The 15,536-nt window shown below is 43.5% G+C and overlaps 1 protein-coding gene across 2 annotated transcripts in view; it reads left to right on the top strand.

Moving 5' to 3' along the window:
• Positions 1-15,536, top strand: part of GAB2 (GRB2 associated binding protein 2) — a 208,416-nt gene that overhangs the window by 141,360 nt on the left and 51,520 nt on the right. For both annotated transcript variants that reach the window (XM_008020277.3, XM_073019678.1), the window contains exon 2: positions 1,992-2,292. In XM_008020277.3, the coding sequence (XP_008018468.2) occupies positions 1,992-2,292 (301 nt within the window). The remainder of the gene's footprint in view (positions 1-1,991; positions 2,293-15,536) is intronic.

Genomic DNA, 15,536 nt, shown 5'->3' with positions numbered 1-15,536 from the left:
GAGGACAGGGATGAAAGGTGAGCGTGAAAAGATGGTAGAATTAACAGAGTGTAGATCCCATGGGGTCTAAAGAATTGTGATAATCAAATCCTTGACATTTGTAGTGCTTCAGGGTGTATACAAAGTGCTTTGGGCTCATTTGCATAATCACCCTATGAGGTAGGTAGGGCAGATGGTGGTGGTGGTGGTAGTGATTTTCATTATATAGATGAGGCAGGATTCAAAGAGGTAAATGACTTAATCAAAAATCACACAGTGCCAGCATGCACAGTGTCTCACACCTGTAATCCCAGCACTTTGGGAGGCTGAGGCAGGTGGATCACCTGGGTCAGGAGTTTGAGACTAGCTTGGCCAACATGGTGAAGCCCTGTCTCTACTAAAAATACAGAAATTAGCTAGGTGTGGTGTTGGGCACCTGTAATCTCAGCTACTTGGTAGACTGAGGCAGGAGAATCGCTTGAACCCAGGAGGCAGAGGTTGCAGTAAGCCAAGATCATGCCATTGCACTCCAGCCTGGGTGACAGAGTGAAACTCCATCTCAAAAAAAAAAAAAAAAAAAAAAAAAAAAATTCACACAGCAAGTCAGTGGTAAAGCATAGACTGAACCCAGGTCTCTGTTATATGTAGTCTTTGTGTGATATCTGCTTACAGATTACTCAGTCTTGCTGAAGAAATGGAACGTAGAAGACAACTTGAGAGAATATGTAATCACCTGTTCAGTTCTATGGTGTGGAATGGTATAAGGAGTTTACTCATTCAGTAATACATATTGAAAGCTTAGTAGGTACAAGGCATTATCATAAGGACTAAGGAAACACCAGTGAACAAGACAGGAAAAAAAAAGTCCTGAGGTTACATGTTTTAGAGCAGTTTGTCTGTGATTCTTCTAAGGCATCATGTTTTGGTTAAAAGCAGGTTGTACTAAAAAGTTAGACAACTTGTTTTTCTGCTACTTACTGTGTATAACATTGTTACTTCAACTCACCCTGCCTTATTGGGGGTTCCCATGGATAAACTGATTATGGCTTTGCAAGTTCTCCCTTAACTAAAAATGCTATGAGTTTGGATCTGTATTCTAGCCTAAAGAAATAGTTGCTCTGAAGTGTCATCATCTAACTTCCTGATCTAAACAGTGGAAATGCCACATCTTACTTTATAGTGATAAGACCCTGTTTACATAGTGAGATGCTGCACAAACATGCATTCTAAAATAATCCTCCAGTTTTGAAACCTGGGAATTCTGAAAAGGGGACAGGTCACGTGGCACCTGCAGGTCCCACAGCCCCCATCTTTAACCTACTATATCTGAGAACCTATTAAAAGCTTTAAGGTCGTCCGGATGCGGTGGCTCACATCTGTAATCCCAGCACTTTTGGGAGGCCGAGGCAGGCAGATCACCTGAGGTCAGGAGTTGAAGACCCACCTGACCAATGTGGAGAAACCCTGTCTCAACTAAAAACACAAAATTAGTCGGGCATGGTTGCACATACCTGTAATCCTAACTACTCGGGAGGCTGAGGCAGGAGAATCGCTTGAACACTGGAGGCGGAGGTTGCGGTGAGCCAAGATCATGCCATTGCACTCCAGCCTGGGCAACGAGAGTGAAACTCCGTCTCAAAAAAAAAAAAAAATGCTTTAAGGTCAGGCACAGTGGTTCATACTTATAATCCAAGCGCTTTAGGAGGCTGAGTTGGGAGGATCTCTTGAGACCAGGAATTTGAGACCAGCCTAGGCAACAGAGCAAGACCTTGCCTCTACAAAAAAATTTTTTAATTAGCTGGGCGTGGTGGTGTGCGTTTGTAGTCCCAGCCACCCGGGAGGCTGAGGTGGGAGGATTGCTTGAGCCCAGGAGTTCAAGATTACAGTGAGCTTTGATTGTGCCACTGCACTCCAGCCTGGGCAACAGGGCAAGACCTGTCTCTGAAAGAAAAAAGCTTTGAAATAACTAATGACTTCTTCCCTTCTTCTTACTCCTTCCTGATATGATTTAGGCCTGGAAGAAACGCTGGTTTATCCTACGGAGTGGCCGAATGAGCGGTGACCCAGATGTTCTGGAATACTACAAGAACGATCACTCCAAGAAGCCTCTGCGGATCATCAACCTGAACTTCTGTGAGCAGGTGGATGCAGGCCTGACCTTTAACAAGAAGGAGCTGCAGGATAGTTTTGTGTTTGACGTCAAGACCAGCGAGCGCACCTTTTACCTGGTGGCTGAGACAGAAGAGGACATGAATAAGTGGGTCCAGAGCATCTGCCAGATCTGTGGCTTCAATCAGGCTGAGGAGAGCACAGGTATGAGAACACACATAGATCTTTCTCACAGGGGGTTGAGGCAAGTCCCTTGGATTCCTGGAGCATTGACAGCAGGCTCTAGCTAAGGTTTCCTGTCGGAAGAGGGTTCATAGATAAAGGGTAAAGAGTGAAGGGGTTGGCCAAATATTAGAGGGACACCTGGCCCTAATTATGCTCTAACAGGAAAGCAAAAAAAAGTGTTAGGGTTGTGATAAAGCTAAAGGTATTTGTGGTGTTTCCTCAGTTGCCTCAACACCACTGCCATTCCTCATCCCTCCCGCTTTCTCTCTTCCCTATGCTGTCCAGCACTCTGTGTCCCATTACCTGTCACCCATCCTATAGGGAAGGTCTCAGCTTGGTCCCTCCTCTGCTTCACCTCTGTCTGTCCTAGCCCATTTCAGGCCATCCTGCACAGTCACACTTGACCCTTGTTTGTGTGGGTTCTTTGTGATGATTATTGATGATCCAGTGTTCATTTATGTTCACTTGGGAGGGACAGATAAAAGGAGGAAACAGTCATTTATGTTTGGGTTTTGATAATCTTCACAAAAGAGTAGCTCACCTTTTTGAAATTAGTGTTAAATTGTAGAAATGCTCCTTAACATTTGTTTAGGCTCATCTCAAACTCTGTGGGATGGTTAAAGAGCAGAGTTTTTTCTGGGGTAGTAGAATTGACCCAGCAATTCTACTCCTAGGCATATTCCCAAAACATGGTCACACAAAAACGTGCACAAGAATGTTCACAGCAGTATTATTCATAATAGCCAAAAAGTGAAAACAACCCAAATATCCATCAATAAATCAAATATGGTATATACATATAACTAAGCCACAAAATGGTATGAAGTACTGAAAACATGTTAAGTGAAAGAAGACAGAGCGAACCATCTTTTTTTGATTCCATTTATATGAAGGTTCAGAGTAGGCAAATCCACAGAGACAGAAAATACATTGGTGGTGACAGAGAGTGACGGTATGAGAAGCGACTGCTCATGAGTATGGGGTTTCTTTTTGGAGTGGTAAAAATGTTCTGGAATTAGATAGTGATGATAGTTGTACACTTTCATGAGTATACTAAAAACCACTGTATTTTACACTTTAAAATGCTGAAATTTATGGCATGTAAATTATGTCTCATTCTTTAAAAAAAAGTTCCTCAGGTAATTCTGAGGACCAGCCAGGTTAGGGAGCCCCTAGACATAGGACCAGCTTCATGGAGATATGAACTGTAGTGTCACAAAGAGCCCCATACTTAGAAGGCCTTGCACTTGGTTTAACACTCCACTATTACTATCTTGAAGTTCTTGATAGTTTTTTTAACAGGAAGTTCTGCGTTTTCATTTTACACTGGGCTCTGCAAATTATGTAGCCAGACATTCCTGAACGAGATGTCCTAACCTAGGAATTCTGTGATTTTTATCTTCCTTGGGGAAGGATAATGAGCCCCTATTTATTAAGTTCTTTAGTATAATCTTCTTGCTTCCTGAGTGGAATTTCCTGTTTTCCCCAAATCTTTGTCATTTTATAGGTTTCATGGAGACTTTTTTTCCCTTTATTTTATTCCTGATGAAGAGCAATGCATGTTCAGTGAAAAAAAAGTTAGGGAGGGAAAGGGGCCGCAGCCGGGGCAACATAGCGAGACTAGAGTTCTGTGACACAATCATGGTTCACTGTAACATTTTTATTTCGATAAAAAATAAAAATTAGCTGGGTACGGTAGCATGCCTGTAATCCCAGCTACTAGGGAAGCTGAGGTGGGAGGATTGGTTGATGCCAGGAATTCAAGGTTGCAGTGAGCTGTGATCACGCCACTGCACTCCAGCCTGGATGACAGTACGAGACCCTGTGTCCAAAAAAAAAACAAAAAAAGTTGGGGGTGAGGAATAAGAAATGAATTAAAAGGCCGGGGAGCTGGGCATGGTGGTTCACACCTGTAATCCCAGCACTTTGGGAGGCTGAGGCAGGCGGATCACCCGAGGCCTAGAATTCGAGACCAGCCTGACCAATATGGTGAAACCCCGTCTCTACTAAAAATACAAAAATTAGGCTGTGATGGTGTGCGCCTGAATTCCCAGCTACTCAGGAGGCAGAAGCAAGAAAATTGCTTGAACTCAGGAGGCAGAGGTTGCAGAAAGCCGAGATCACGCCACTGCACTCCAGCCTGGGTAACAGAGGAAAACCCTGTCTCAAAAAAAAAAAAAAAAAAAAAAAATTGAGGCTGGGCACAGTGGCTCAGGCCTGTAATCCCAACAGTTTGGGAGGCCAAGGTGGGTGGATCACTTAAGATCAGGAGTTCAAGACCAGCCTGGCCAACATGGTGAAACCCCATCTCTACTAAAAATACAAAAATTAATCAGGCATGATAGTGAGTGCCTGTAATCCCAGCTACTAGGGAAGCTGAGGCAGGAGAATCGCTTGAACCCAGGAGGTGGAGGTTGCAGTGAACTGAGACCATGCCATTGCACTCCAGTCTGGGCAACATGAGCGAAACTCTGTCTCAAAAAAAAAAAAAAAAAAAAAAAAAAAAGCAGGGGAAAAAAACTCCACAAAACCACCAGTCTCAAAGCTTTCATAAATGTTAGCAGTGGCAAATCTATCTGGGTCTGCAGCAACCTCAGTTCTTGCCTCCTCAGAAGAAAGAATTCAGCCAAAGGGCATAAGGCAGAGTGAGAGACTGAGGCATGTTTTGGAAGAGGGGTGAAAGTTTATTAAAAAGTGTTAGAGCGGGAACAAAAGGAAGTAAATAACACTTGGAAGAGGGCCAAGTGGGTAACTTGAGAGATTTCAGTGCTCTGTTTGACCTTTGATCTGGAGTTTTAGACATTGTCATGCTTCCGGGGGGTTGTGTCTCTTCTCCCCTGATTCTTCCCTTGGAGAGGGCTATCTGCATGTGCAGTGGCCTGCCACACTTTGGAGGGGCTGCATGCACAGTGTCTTTACTAAAGCTGTACACATGCCCACCTGAGGCATTCTTTACCAGTCAAGTGTTCCTAGAGGAAGTCCAAATACCAGTTAAACTCTACCATTTTGCCTTATAGTGCGTGCTTGAGCCCACTTGCCTATCTCCTAGATCTTATCAGAAAGCTGCTGATCACCAGTTTCAGGTGCTTTCTATCTATTGGGAGACCCTCTTTCCCCAGCATCAGCTGCAACCAGTTGTTATTTTAGAGAGTTTAACCGCCTGACTCTCACCTGATGGTTGTCTGACATTCCTGGTGGGATGTGGGCGGGAGCCTCTCTTGCCCTGCCCGTGTCTGCCTAGCTACCTACTCTAACAATGTGAGAAATGGGTCCAAGAAGTACCTCAGCTTTTTAAGAAATAGGTATGATGAGGGGAAAATAATAACCAAAAAGCAAATGGCTTTTAATTGAATTATTTTCTTGTGGGATTAGAGGTGTTCTCATCAAGAAAATAATATTCTTGAGATGTGGCAAAAATTACTCGGTGCAGATATCTTTCTTAAAAATCACATATTTAAAAGATATTGTCTGAATCCTTTTACTGCATAGGACTTCAGTACAATGAAAATGTGGGAACTACATTATCTGGGCTTGCTTTCTTTGATAGCAAGGCTCATTTGTTCATTCACACATTATTCATTCAGCAAACCTTATGGGGCATTTATTTTATGCAAGTTCCTGTCATAACCAATGAGGCTACAAAGATGAACTGTAGAGTCTCAGTGCTCAGACATCATAGCCTAGAGGAGGGGACAGGCATGCAACCAGATAGTCACAGAGTCATGCTGTAACAGGAATCACCAAGATTAGTGACACGTATACAACCAGCTTAGGCCTCCCTAAGGAGGAGAGTATTAGAGGGTGACAAATAATTGAGTATTTTGTCAATAGCCTTATTAAATAATATATTTCCTGGCCGGGTGCAGTGACTCACGCCTGTAATCACAGTACTTTGGGAGGCCGAGGTGGGCGGATCACGAGGTCAGGAGATTGAGACCATCCTGGCTAACACGGTGAAACCCGTCTCTACTAAAAATACAAAAAATTAGCCGGGCGTGGTGGTGGGCACCTGCAGTCCCAGCTACTCGGGAGGCTGAGAGAGGAGAATGGCGTGAACCCAGAAGGCAGAGCTTGCAGTGAGTCAAGATAGTGCTACTGGACTCTAGCCTGGGCGACAGAGCGAGACTCCATCTCAAAAAAAAAAAAAAAAATTATATATATATATTTCCTAGCCTGTAATCCCAGCTACTTTGGAGGCTAAGAGGGGAAGATTGCTTGAGTCCAGGAGTTCAAGACTGCACTGAGCTATATTTTTTTAAGAGGCAGGGTCTTGTAAGCCCTGTCACCCAGGCTGGGGTACAGTGGCATAATCACAGCTCACTGCAGCCTCAAACTCCTGGGCTCAAGCAATGTTCCCACATCAGCCTCCCAAGTAGCTGGGACTATAGGCATGCACTACTGCACCTGGCTAGGAAATATATTATTTTCTTCTTTTGATTTTTGGAGATGGAATCTTGCTCTGTCGTCCAGGCTGGGGTGCAGTGGCACGATCTCGGCTTACTGCAACCTCTACCTCCCAGGTTCAAGCAATTCTCCTGCCTCAGCCTCCCCAGTAGCTGGGATTACAGGCATGCACCACTACACCTGGCTAATTTTTGTATTTTTAATAGAGACAGCGTTTCACCCTGTCGTCCAGGCTGGTCTCAAGCTCCTGACCTCAAGTGATCCACCCACCTCGGCCTCCCAAAGTGCTGGGATTACAGGTGTGAGCCATCACGCCCGGCCAAAAATATATTCAGATAGATAGATATCTGTGTGTGTGTGTATTTTTTAATATATATATATATACACACACACACACACAAATATGTATATACACATACGCATGTATATATTTTCTTAAGCCTTTTTAAAAGAATTATTTTATTAAATATCTCGTGTTTTAATTATCAGAGCAAGAATATCGTCTGTGATAGAGGTTTAAGGTTATTTGTGAGATCCTTCTGTTGAAAACAATTGGCTTTTCTTCTGTCTCAGAGGAGAATCTGGTTATGCTTTAATTTTGTGGCTCTCTTAAACTGGCTTATATCTGTAAAACCTTCAGGTAAAAAATTAAAACTTAATTATTCATTCAGTGTTTTTTTTTTTTTTTGACTGAGAGTTGGGATCTGAGGAGAAACAGAAAGTTAACATTTGACTACTTTCTTTTGCATAGTAGCCTATTTCGTTTAATCACTTTATCACCTTTATTTCAGTTTTTTTTTATTTTTTATTTTTTATTATTATACTTGGAGTTCTAGGGTACATGTGCATAACGTGCAGGTTTGTTACATATGTATACTTGTGCCATGTTGGTGTGCTGCAGCCATCAACTCGTCAGCACCCATCAACTCGTCATTTACATCAGGTATAACTCCCAGTGCAATCCCTCCCCCCTCCCCCCTCCCCATGATAGGCCCCGGTGTGTGATGTTCCCCTTCCCAAGTCCAAGTGATCTCATTGTTCAGTTCCCACCTATGAGTGAGAACATGCGGTGTTTGGTTTTCTGTTCTTGTGATAGTTTGCTAAGAATGATGGTTTCCAGCTGCATCCATGTCCCTACAAAGGACACAAACTCATCCTTTTTTATGGCTGCATAGTATTCCATGGTGTATATGTGCCACATTTTCTTAATCCAGTCTGTCACTGATGGACATTTGGGTTGATTCCAAGTTTTTGCTATTGTGAATAGTGCCGCAATAAACATACGTGTGCATGTGTCTTTATAGCAGCATGATTTATAATCCTTTGGGTATATACCCAGTAATGGGATGGCTGGGTCATATGGTACATCTAGTTCTAGATCCTTGAGGAATCGCCATACTGTTTTCCATAATGGTTGAACTAGTTTACAATCTCACCAACAGTGTAAAAGTGTTCCTATTTCTCCACATCCTCTCCAGCACCTGTTGTTTCCTGACTTTTTATTGATCGCCATTCTAACTGGTGTGAGGTGGTATCTCATTGTGGTTTTGATTTGCATTTCTCTGATGGCCAGCGATGATGAGCATTTTTTCATGTGTCTGTTGGCTGTATGAATGTCTTCTTTTGAGAACTGTCTGTTCATACCCTTTGCCCACTTTTTGATGGGGTTGTTTGTTTTTTTCTTGTAAATTTGTTTGAGTTCTTTGTAGGTTCTGGATATTAGCCCTTTGTCAGATGAGTAGATTGCAAAAATTTTCTCCCATTCTGTAGGTTGCCTGTTCACTCTGATGGTAGTTTCTTTTGCTGTGCAGAAGCTCTTTAGTTTAATGAGATCCCATTTGTCAATTTTGGCTTTTGCTGCCGTTGCTTTTGGTGTTTTAGACATGAAGTCTTTGCCCATGCCTATGTCCTGAATGGTACTACCTAGGTTTTCCTCTAGGATTTTTATGGTATTAGGTCTAACATTTAAGTCTCTAATCCATCTTGAATTAATTTTCGTATAAGGAGTAAGGAAAGGATCCAGTTTCAGCTTTCTACTTATGGCTAGCCAATTTTCCCAGCACCATTTATAAATAGGGAATCCTTTTCTCATTTCTTGTTTCTCTCAGGTTTGTCAAAGATCAGATGGCTGTAGATGTGTGGTATTATTTCTGAGGACTCTGTTCTGTTCCATTGGTCTATATCTCTGTTTTGGTACCAGTACCATGCTGTTTTGGTTACTGTAGCCTTGTAGTATAGTTTGAAGTCAGGTAGCGTGATGCCTCCAGCTTTGTTCTTTTGACTTAGGATTGTCTTGGAGATGCGGGCTCTTTTTTGGTTCCATATGAACTTTAAAGCAGTTTTTTCCAATATTTCAGTTTTTCAAATGACGAAATTGAGTACTTTTTCTTCCCTGCCCAGCACTTTTATAACTCCCCAGGGCTAAAGATCTTCTTTATCTACCCACCCCGCATCCTTGGCTGGGTTCAGAAGGGCTACCCAACTCTTATCAGCCCAAGAAACTCTTCCTTAGTGCAACACTGCTTTCCTTTTACTGGGGCCTGTTGAGAACAATCCAATCACCTGAGTCTTCATGTCAGTACCTGCCTTAGGTGAAAAGCACCTGACCCTTGGTGATCACAAAAAGAAATTATCGCAGCTGTGTATTGACCATCTATTCTGTGAAAATTGAGACTTTACATAAATTCCCACTAAAAAGTCACAGTAAGCCTTTCAAACAGCAATGATTTGACCCAAGGTCACACAGCTAGAAGATGGGAAAGTTGGGATTCTAGTCTAACCCAGACCTGACATTGCATTTTAATATGCTGTCTTTTTGTCCCTGTTCTTCTGGAATATAAACATCTGCCAGAAACAGGCCTGGATATTTTTGCTCCTTTGGACACTATGCATTGTACTGGAAGCACCCACCAGGGGTCCCTATGGTAGGCTGAGGTTCTCCCTCCTTACTAACCCATATTGCCAAAGTCCTTGGTCTGGAATATTCCTAATTTAGTAATTTCAAGAGCTTTAATCTAGTCATCAGGCTCTATTGGTTAGTCTGTACGCTGGGGACAAGGGTGTCTGAGTTCAAATCACTACTCTGTGATTACATGAGCAGGTCACTCAATAAAGTCTCAGCTTCCTTTTGTAAAATAGGGATAACATACTTACTGTTCTCACCCCATGCTTCTGCTTCTCCATGGATGCATCCAGACAGACCTAGAACCCACTGGCAGAACCTCAAGTTGCACATTTCCCAAAGGACTGTTCACATTGTTTTCTGTGTAGGGGTATCCCCTGGAGTTGTTCAAGCCAGTGTTCCTGCCCCTGGTTTGCTCCTATAGGGGCTTCATCATATGTGGAGCCTCTTTCAAGCAGATACTCCCTCTTTTCCTTTCTTTCCTTCCTTCCATCTGTTCATCTGTCCATTCGTCTGTCTGTCTGTCTCTCTCATTTGTCTGTCTGTGCCCAGGCTGGAGTGCAGTGGCACAATCATGACCTCCCAGGCTCAAGTGATCCTCCTGCCTCAGCCTCCAAGTAACTGGGACTACAGTTGTGCACCATCACACCCAGCTAAATTTCTTAATTTTTGTAGAGACAGGGTCTCACTATATTGCCCAGTGTATTAGTCCATTTTCATACTGCTGATAAAGACATACCTGAAACTGGGCAATTTACAAAAAAAAAAAAAAAAAAAGAGGTTTAATGGACCTACAGTTCCAGATGGCTGGGGAGGCCTCACAATCATGGCAGAAGGTAAGGAGGAGCAAGTTATGTCTTACATGGATGACAGCAGGCCAAGAGAGAGCTCATGCGGAGGAACTCCTCTTTTGTTAAAACCATCAGATATCATGAGAACAACCTGGGAAAGACCTGCCCCATGATTCAGTTACCTCCCACCAGGTCCTTCTAACAACATGTGAGAATTCAAGATGAGATTTGGGTGGGGACACAGCCAAACCATGTCATTCCGCCCCTGCCCCCTCTCAAATCTCATGTCCTCACATTTTAAAACCAATCATGCCTTCCGAACAGTCCCCCAAAGTCTTCACTCATCCAAGACAAGGCCTTCCGCTTATGAGCCTGTAAAATCAAAAGCAAGTTAGTTATTTCCTAGGTACAATGGGGATACAAGCATTGGGTAAATACAGCCATTGTAAATGGGAGAAATTGGCCAAAACTAAGGGGCTACAGGCCCCATGCAAGTCCAAAATCCAGTGGGGCAGTCAAATCTTAAAGCTCCAAAATGATCTCCTTTGAATCCCTGTTTCACATTCAGGTCACACTGATGCAAGAGGTGGGCTCCCACGGCCTTGGGCAACTCCACCCCTATAGCTTTGAAGGGTATAGCCTCCCTTCGGGCTGATATCATGGGCTAGCATTGAATGTCTGTAGCTTTTCCAGGCACACAGTGTAAGCTGTCAGTGGATCTATCGTTCTGGGGTCTGGAGGATGGTGGCCCTTCTCTCACAGCTCCACTAGATGGTGCCCCAGAAGGGACTCTTTGTGGGGGCTCTGACCCCACATTTCCCTTCTGCACTGCCCTAGCAGAGGTTTTCCATGAGGACCCCATGCCTGCAACAAACTTCTGCCTGGGCATCTAGACTTCCATACATCCTCTGAAATCTAGGCAGAGTTTCCTAAACCTCAATTGCTGACTTCTGTGTGCCTGCAGGCTCAACACCATGTGCAAGGTGCCAAGGCTTGGGGCTTCCACCCTCTGAAGCAACAGCCCAAGCTGTACCTTGGCCCCTTTTAGTCATGGCTAGAGTGGCTGGGACACAGGGCACCAAGTCCCTAGGCTGCGCACAGCAGAGGGACCCTGGGCCCAGCCCACAAAACCGTTTTTTTCCTCCTAGGCCTCTGGGCCTGTAATGGGAAGCGCTGCCGTGAAGACCTCTGACATGGCCTGGAGACGTTTTCCCCGTTGTCTTGGGGATTAACATTCATCTCCTCCTTACTTATGCAAATTTCTGCAGCCAGCTTGAGTTTCTCCTCAAAAAATGGGATTTTCTTTTCTATTACTTTGTCAGACTGCAGATTTTCCAAACTTTTATGTTCTGCTTCCCTTATAAAAATGAATGCCTTTAACAGCACACAGGTCACCTCTTAAATGCGTTGCCGCTTAGAAATTTCTTCCCCCAGATACCCTGAATCATGTCTCTCAGGTTCAGAGTTCCACAAATCTCTAGGGCAGGGGCAAAATGCTGTCAGCCTCTTTGCTAAAATATAACAAGAGTCACCTTTGCTCCAGTTTCCAACAAGTTCCTCATCTCCATCTCAGACCACCTCAGCCTGGACTTTATTGTCTATGTCGCAGTGATCATTTTTGTCAAAGCCATTCACAAGTCTCTAGGAAGTTCCAAACTTTCCCACATTTTCCTGTCTTCTTCTGAGCCCCCCAATCTGTTCCAACCCCTACCTATTACCCAGTTCCAGTCACTTCCATATTTTCAGGTATCTTTTCAGCAGCGTCCCACTGTACTGGTACCAATTTTCTGTAATAGTCCATTTTCACACTGCTGATTATACCCAAGACTGGGCAATTTCCAAAAAAAAAAAAAAAAAAAAAAAAAAAAAAACAGACTTAATGGACTTACAATTCCATGTGGCTGGGGAGGCCTCACAATGATGGCAGAAGGCAAGAAGGAGCAAATCATGTCTTACATGGACGGCAGCAGGCCAAGAGAGAGAGCTTGTGCAGGGGAACTCCTCTTTTTAAAACCATCAGATATCAAGAGACTTATTCACTGTCATGAGAAAAGCACAGGAAAGACCTGCCTCCATGATTAAATTACCTCCCACCAGATCCTTCCCACAACACATGGGAATTCAAGATGAGATTTGGGTGGGGACACAGCCAAACCATATCACCCAGGCTTGTCTTGAACTCCTGGGCTCCAAGGCCAGGTGATCCACCTGCCTTGGCCTCCCAAAGTGCTGGGATTACAAGTATGAACCACTGTGCCCAACTACTTTTTTTTTTTTAAAAGAGTTGTGATAGGACTCATATAAAAACTTATGTGTTTACTTTCAGCTAGAAGAGGTTTGTGGCAGATGGAGACTGTTTTTTCACCCTTCTTGCCACCTCCAGATTCTTATTTCTACTGCCACCTTCCAGTCTTCACATATTCCAACCAAAAATGTCTAGGATAAAACCTGCAGGCTCAAGACCAGACCAGGAGTGAAAGTGAGTTTAAAATCAACATAAGGTTGGAGGAAACACTCTCTTGATAGAGAACTCGTTTCAAAAGGAAACCAGGAATGATGTGCTAGAAGGAAAAGCAGTTGCAGGAACACATATCAAGATTCTGTATCATATATGTGGGATTTATTTTTGCTTATTTTGTGTGTGTGTGCACCAACGAAAAAACCTCACCTGCCTTTTGGAATCAAAATAGCTGTCAGTCCTTAGAGTAAGGAAGCAGAGAGCTGCTCTGAGCTGTGTTTACAAGCAAGCAGATCCAAGTCCTCACATTTGTGGCTCAGTCGTGGGCAGCTATCCCTGACCAGATGTACCACACACAAAAAGAGCCGTCTCTCAGTAGAGAGCTTCAGTGAATTATTCATGTGCTCAGGAGTCATTCCCGGTTAGGAAAGCCATCACCCCTTTTGAATCCTCAAAGCTGAGGACTTCTCTTTTCCTTTTATCCCCTCCCTCCTCCATGTATTCAGTAGCTATTCTAGGGCCTGCACAGCCACTATCACAGGGATGCCAAAAGACAGCTAGTTGCACTTGAGTCTCAACCTTGCTACTTATTTACCTTATTGATGTTGAATAAATAACTTTCCCTCTTGGAGGTTTTATCATCTGTAAATTGGAGATGATGCTCCTCACAGCATTGTTGGGAAGTTGCATAGGTAAAGCTTGGAGAACGTACAGGTACACATTGTGAACAGCAGCTGCTCACTTCATTTTTTGCTTGTAGTGGTCGTAGCAGTAGTAGTGATGATTTTTGTGTCTGTAGGACAAGATGAACAGAATATAATTTAAATATTCGGTGTTTTTACAGAACTTTATAGTTTACACAACACTTATGCAGTCTCATTTAAGCATGAGGAAACAAAGTGAGATAGGTAGGGGCTGATAATATCATTCCTATCGCATGAGCAAGGAAACTAAGACTTAAAGACACTAAGTGATGATGCCAGAAAGTAGAGTGGCAGGGCCCCGAATCCAAGGCTTTTCACTCGCGTCTATGGCTGTGTCCTCTGACTCCTCACTTTTACCAACCCATTGTCACAGAGCTGTTTACCATGGCTGCTTCTAAGTCACAAAACGGCCAGCAAGAAGGAAGAGGAGCAAGAGGTTTATAAATCAGTGAGAACTGACTATTCTTTTTTTTTTTTTTTTTTTTGAGACGGAGTCTTGCTCTGTTGCCCAGACTGGAATGCAGTGGGGTGGTCTCAGCTCACTGCAGCCTCCACCTCCCACGTTCAAGTGATTCTCCTGCCTCAGCCTCCCAAGTAGCTGGGATTACAGGCACACGGTACTGTGCCTGGCTAATTTTTGTATTTTTAGTAGAGACAAGGTTTCACCATGTTGGCCAGGATGATATTGATCTCCTGACCTTGTGATCCACCCGCCTCGGCCTCCCAAAGTGCTCATTGCTATCTGTACATTGATATTAACCTCCGATAGCTAAACTAGCAAGATAACATGATCCTTCTTAGAGGAACCTACAAACTATTGTGAGTTACAGCTCATGCAATTTAGCTCACCAGAGCCCCATTTTGTAACTCTTGGAGATTTCGAAATAAGGCCAGAGCCTCCACTGTATCTTCTCTACTATTTTAGTTTTTTACCTTCTCAAACTCCTTGGCAGGAATTTCACAGTAGTCACATGTCTAATCTTATGGAAGAAAGAATTCCCAAAGTTCTGACCAACTCTTCTGTGTCTCTTCCCCACCTTTTCTCTACTAAAATTTTAGTGAGACTGCCCCCTTTAAATATTTTGTAAATATTTAAACTTCTAGTAATCCTTAAGTTTCCCAGGTAAGTCAACACTAGAATTATTTTAAGTCCTGGGTCCCACCTGGGGTCAAACGATACCCATGGGAATGCTTTTGGGGAAGTCTTCAGCATCCAGTGGAGGAATGTTACTGGGATCTTCAAACAGCTCTTTCCAGAGAGAATGACTGGTGCCTTAAAAGTTAGGACCTCTTATTCCAGCTGGATTTCTTACAGCAGGGAGAAGTGTGGTAGAGCCAAGTAGTCCATTCAGATTCATTCTGATGACCTTGGTCCTTCCCCCACCATGAAAAGAGAGAGAGAGTGCCCAGGAGAAACCTTGATCAGAGACCTCCCGCTTTCCGTCTTCTCATCCCTGGGAGTGCCTTTTCCTCCCTCATTCCCTCCCCGACCTTTTGGGTTTTGTTTTATTAACTGAAATCAGACCAACTCCTCTGGGGAACCCTTGTTAGAAGCCAAAAGCAAATGTGGGCGGTAATATGCATCTTCTCCCCAGGCTGAGACTCCTCTCTTAAGGAAGAAAGAACAGAGTGGAGACTGACCCAGGCTCCAGCCCAGAGGCGGAGGCTGCTGTCTGAATCACCCACCCTTTTTTTCCACTGAGACAATGAGGAAAATAAATATCCAGACCAGTTTCCAGCCAGATCTGAAATCCTCATTCGAAAGAAAGAAAGAAAGAAAGAGAGAAAGGGAAAGAAATAAAAAGATTATTTTAAATAACCCTGAAATATCAGGCCTTCTCCTCGATCTCTTGCTTGTCATTTTTTGTTTACAGCTGGTTTTAGTCATCCACAGAACAGGCCATGAATTCAGACATGAGCTCTATAAAATCCTCACAAATATTTCTGTGTTGTCCTAGACCAAA

The sequence above is a fragment of the Chlorocebus sabaeus genome, chromosome 1 (genome assembly GCF_047675955.1).
Source record: "Chlorocebus sabaeus isolate Y175 chromosome 1, mChlSab1.0.hap1, whole genome shotgun sequence".
Lineage (NCBI taxonomy): Eukaryota > Metazoa > Chordata > Mammalia > Primates > Cercopithecidae > Chlorocebus > Chlorocebus sabaeus.
The sequence above is the reverse complement of the archived record's forward strand: the minus strand, read 5'-3'. Positions and strand labels throughout refer to the sequence as shown.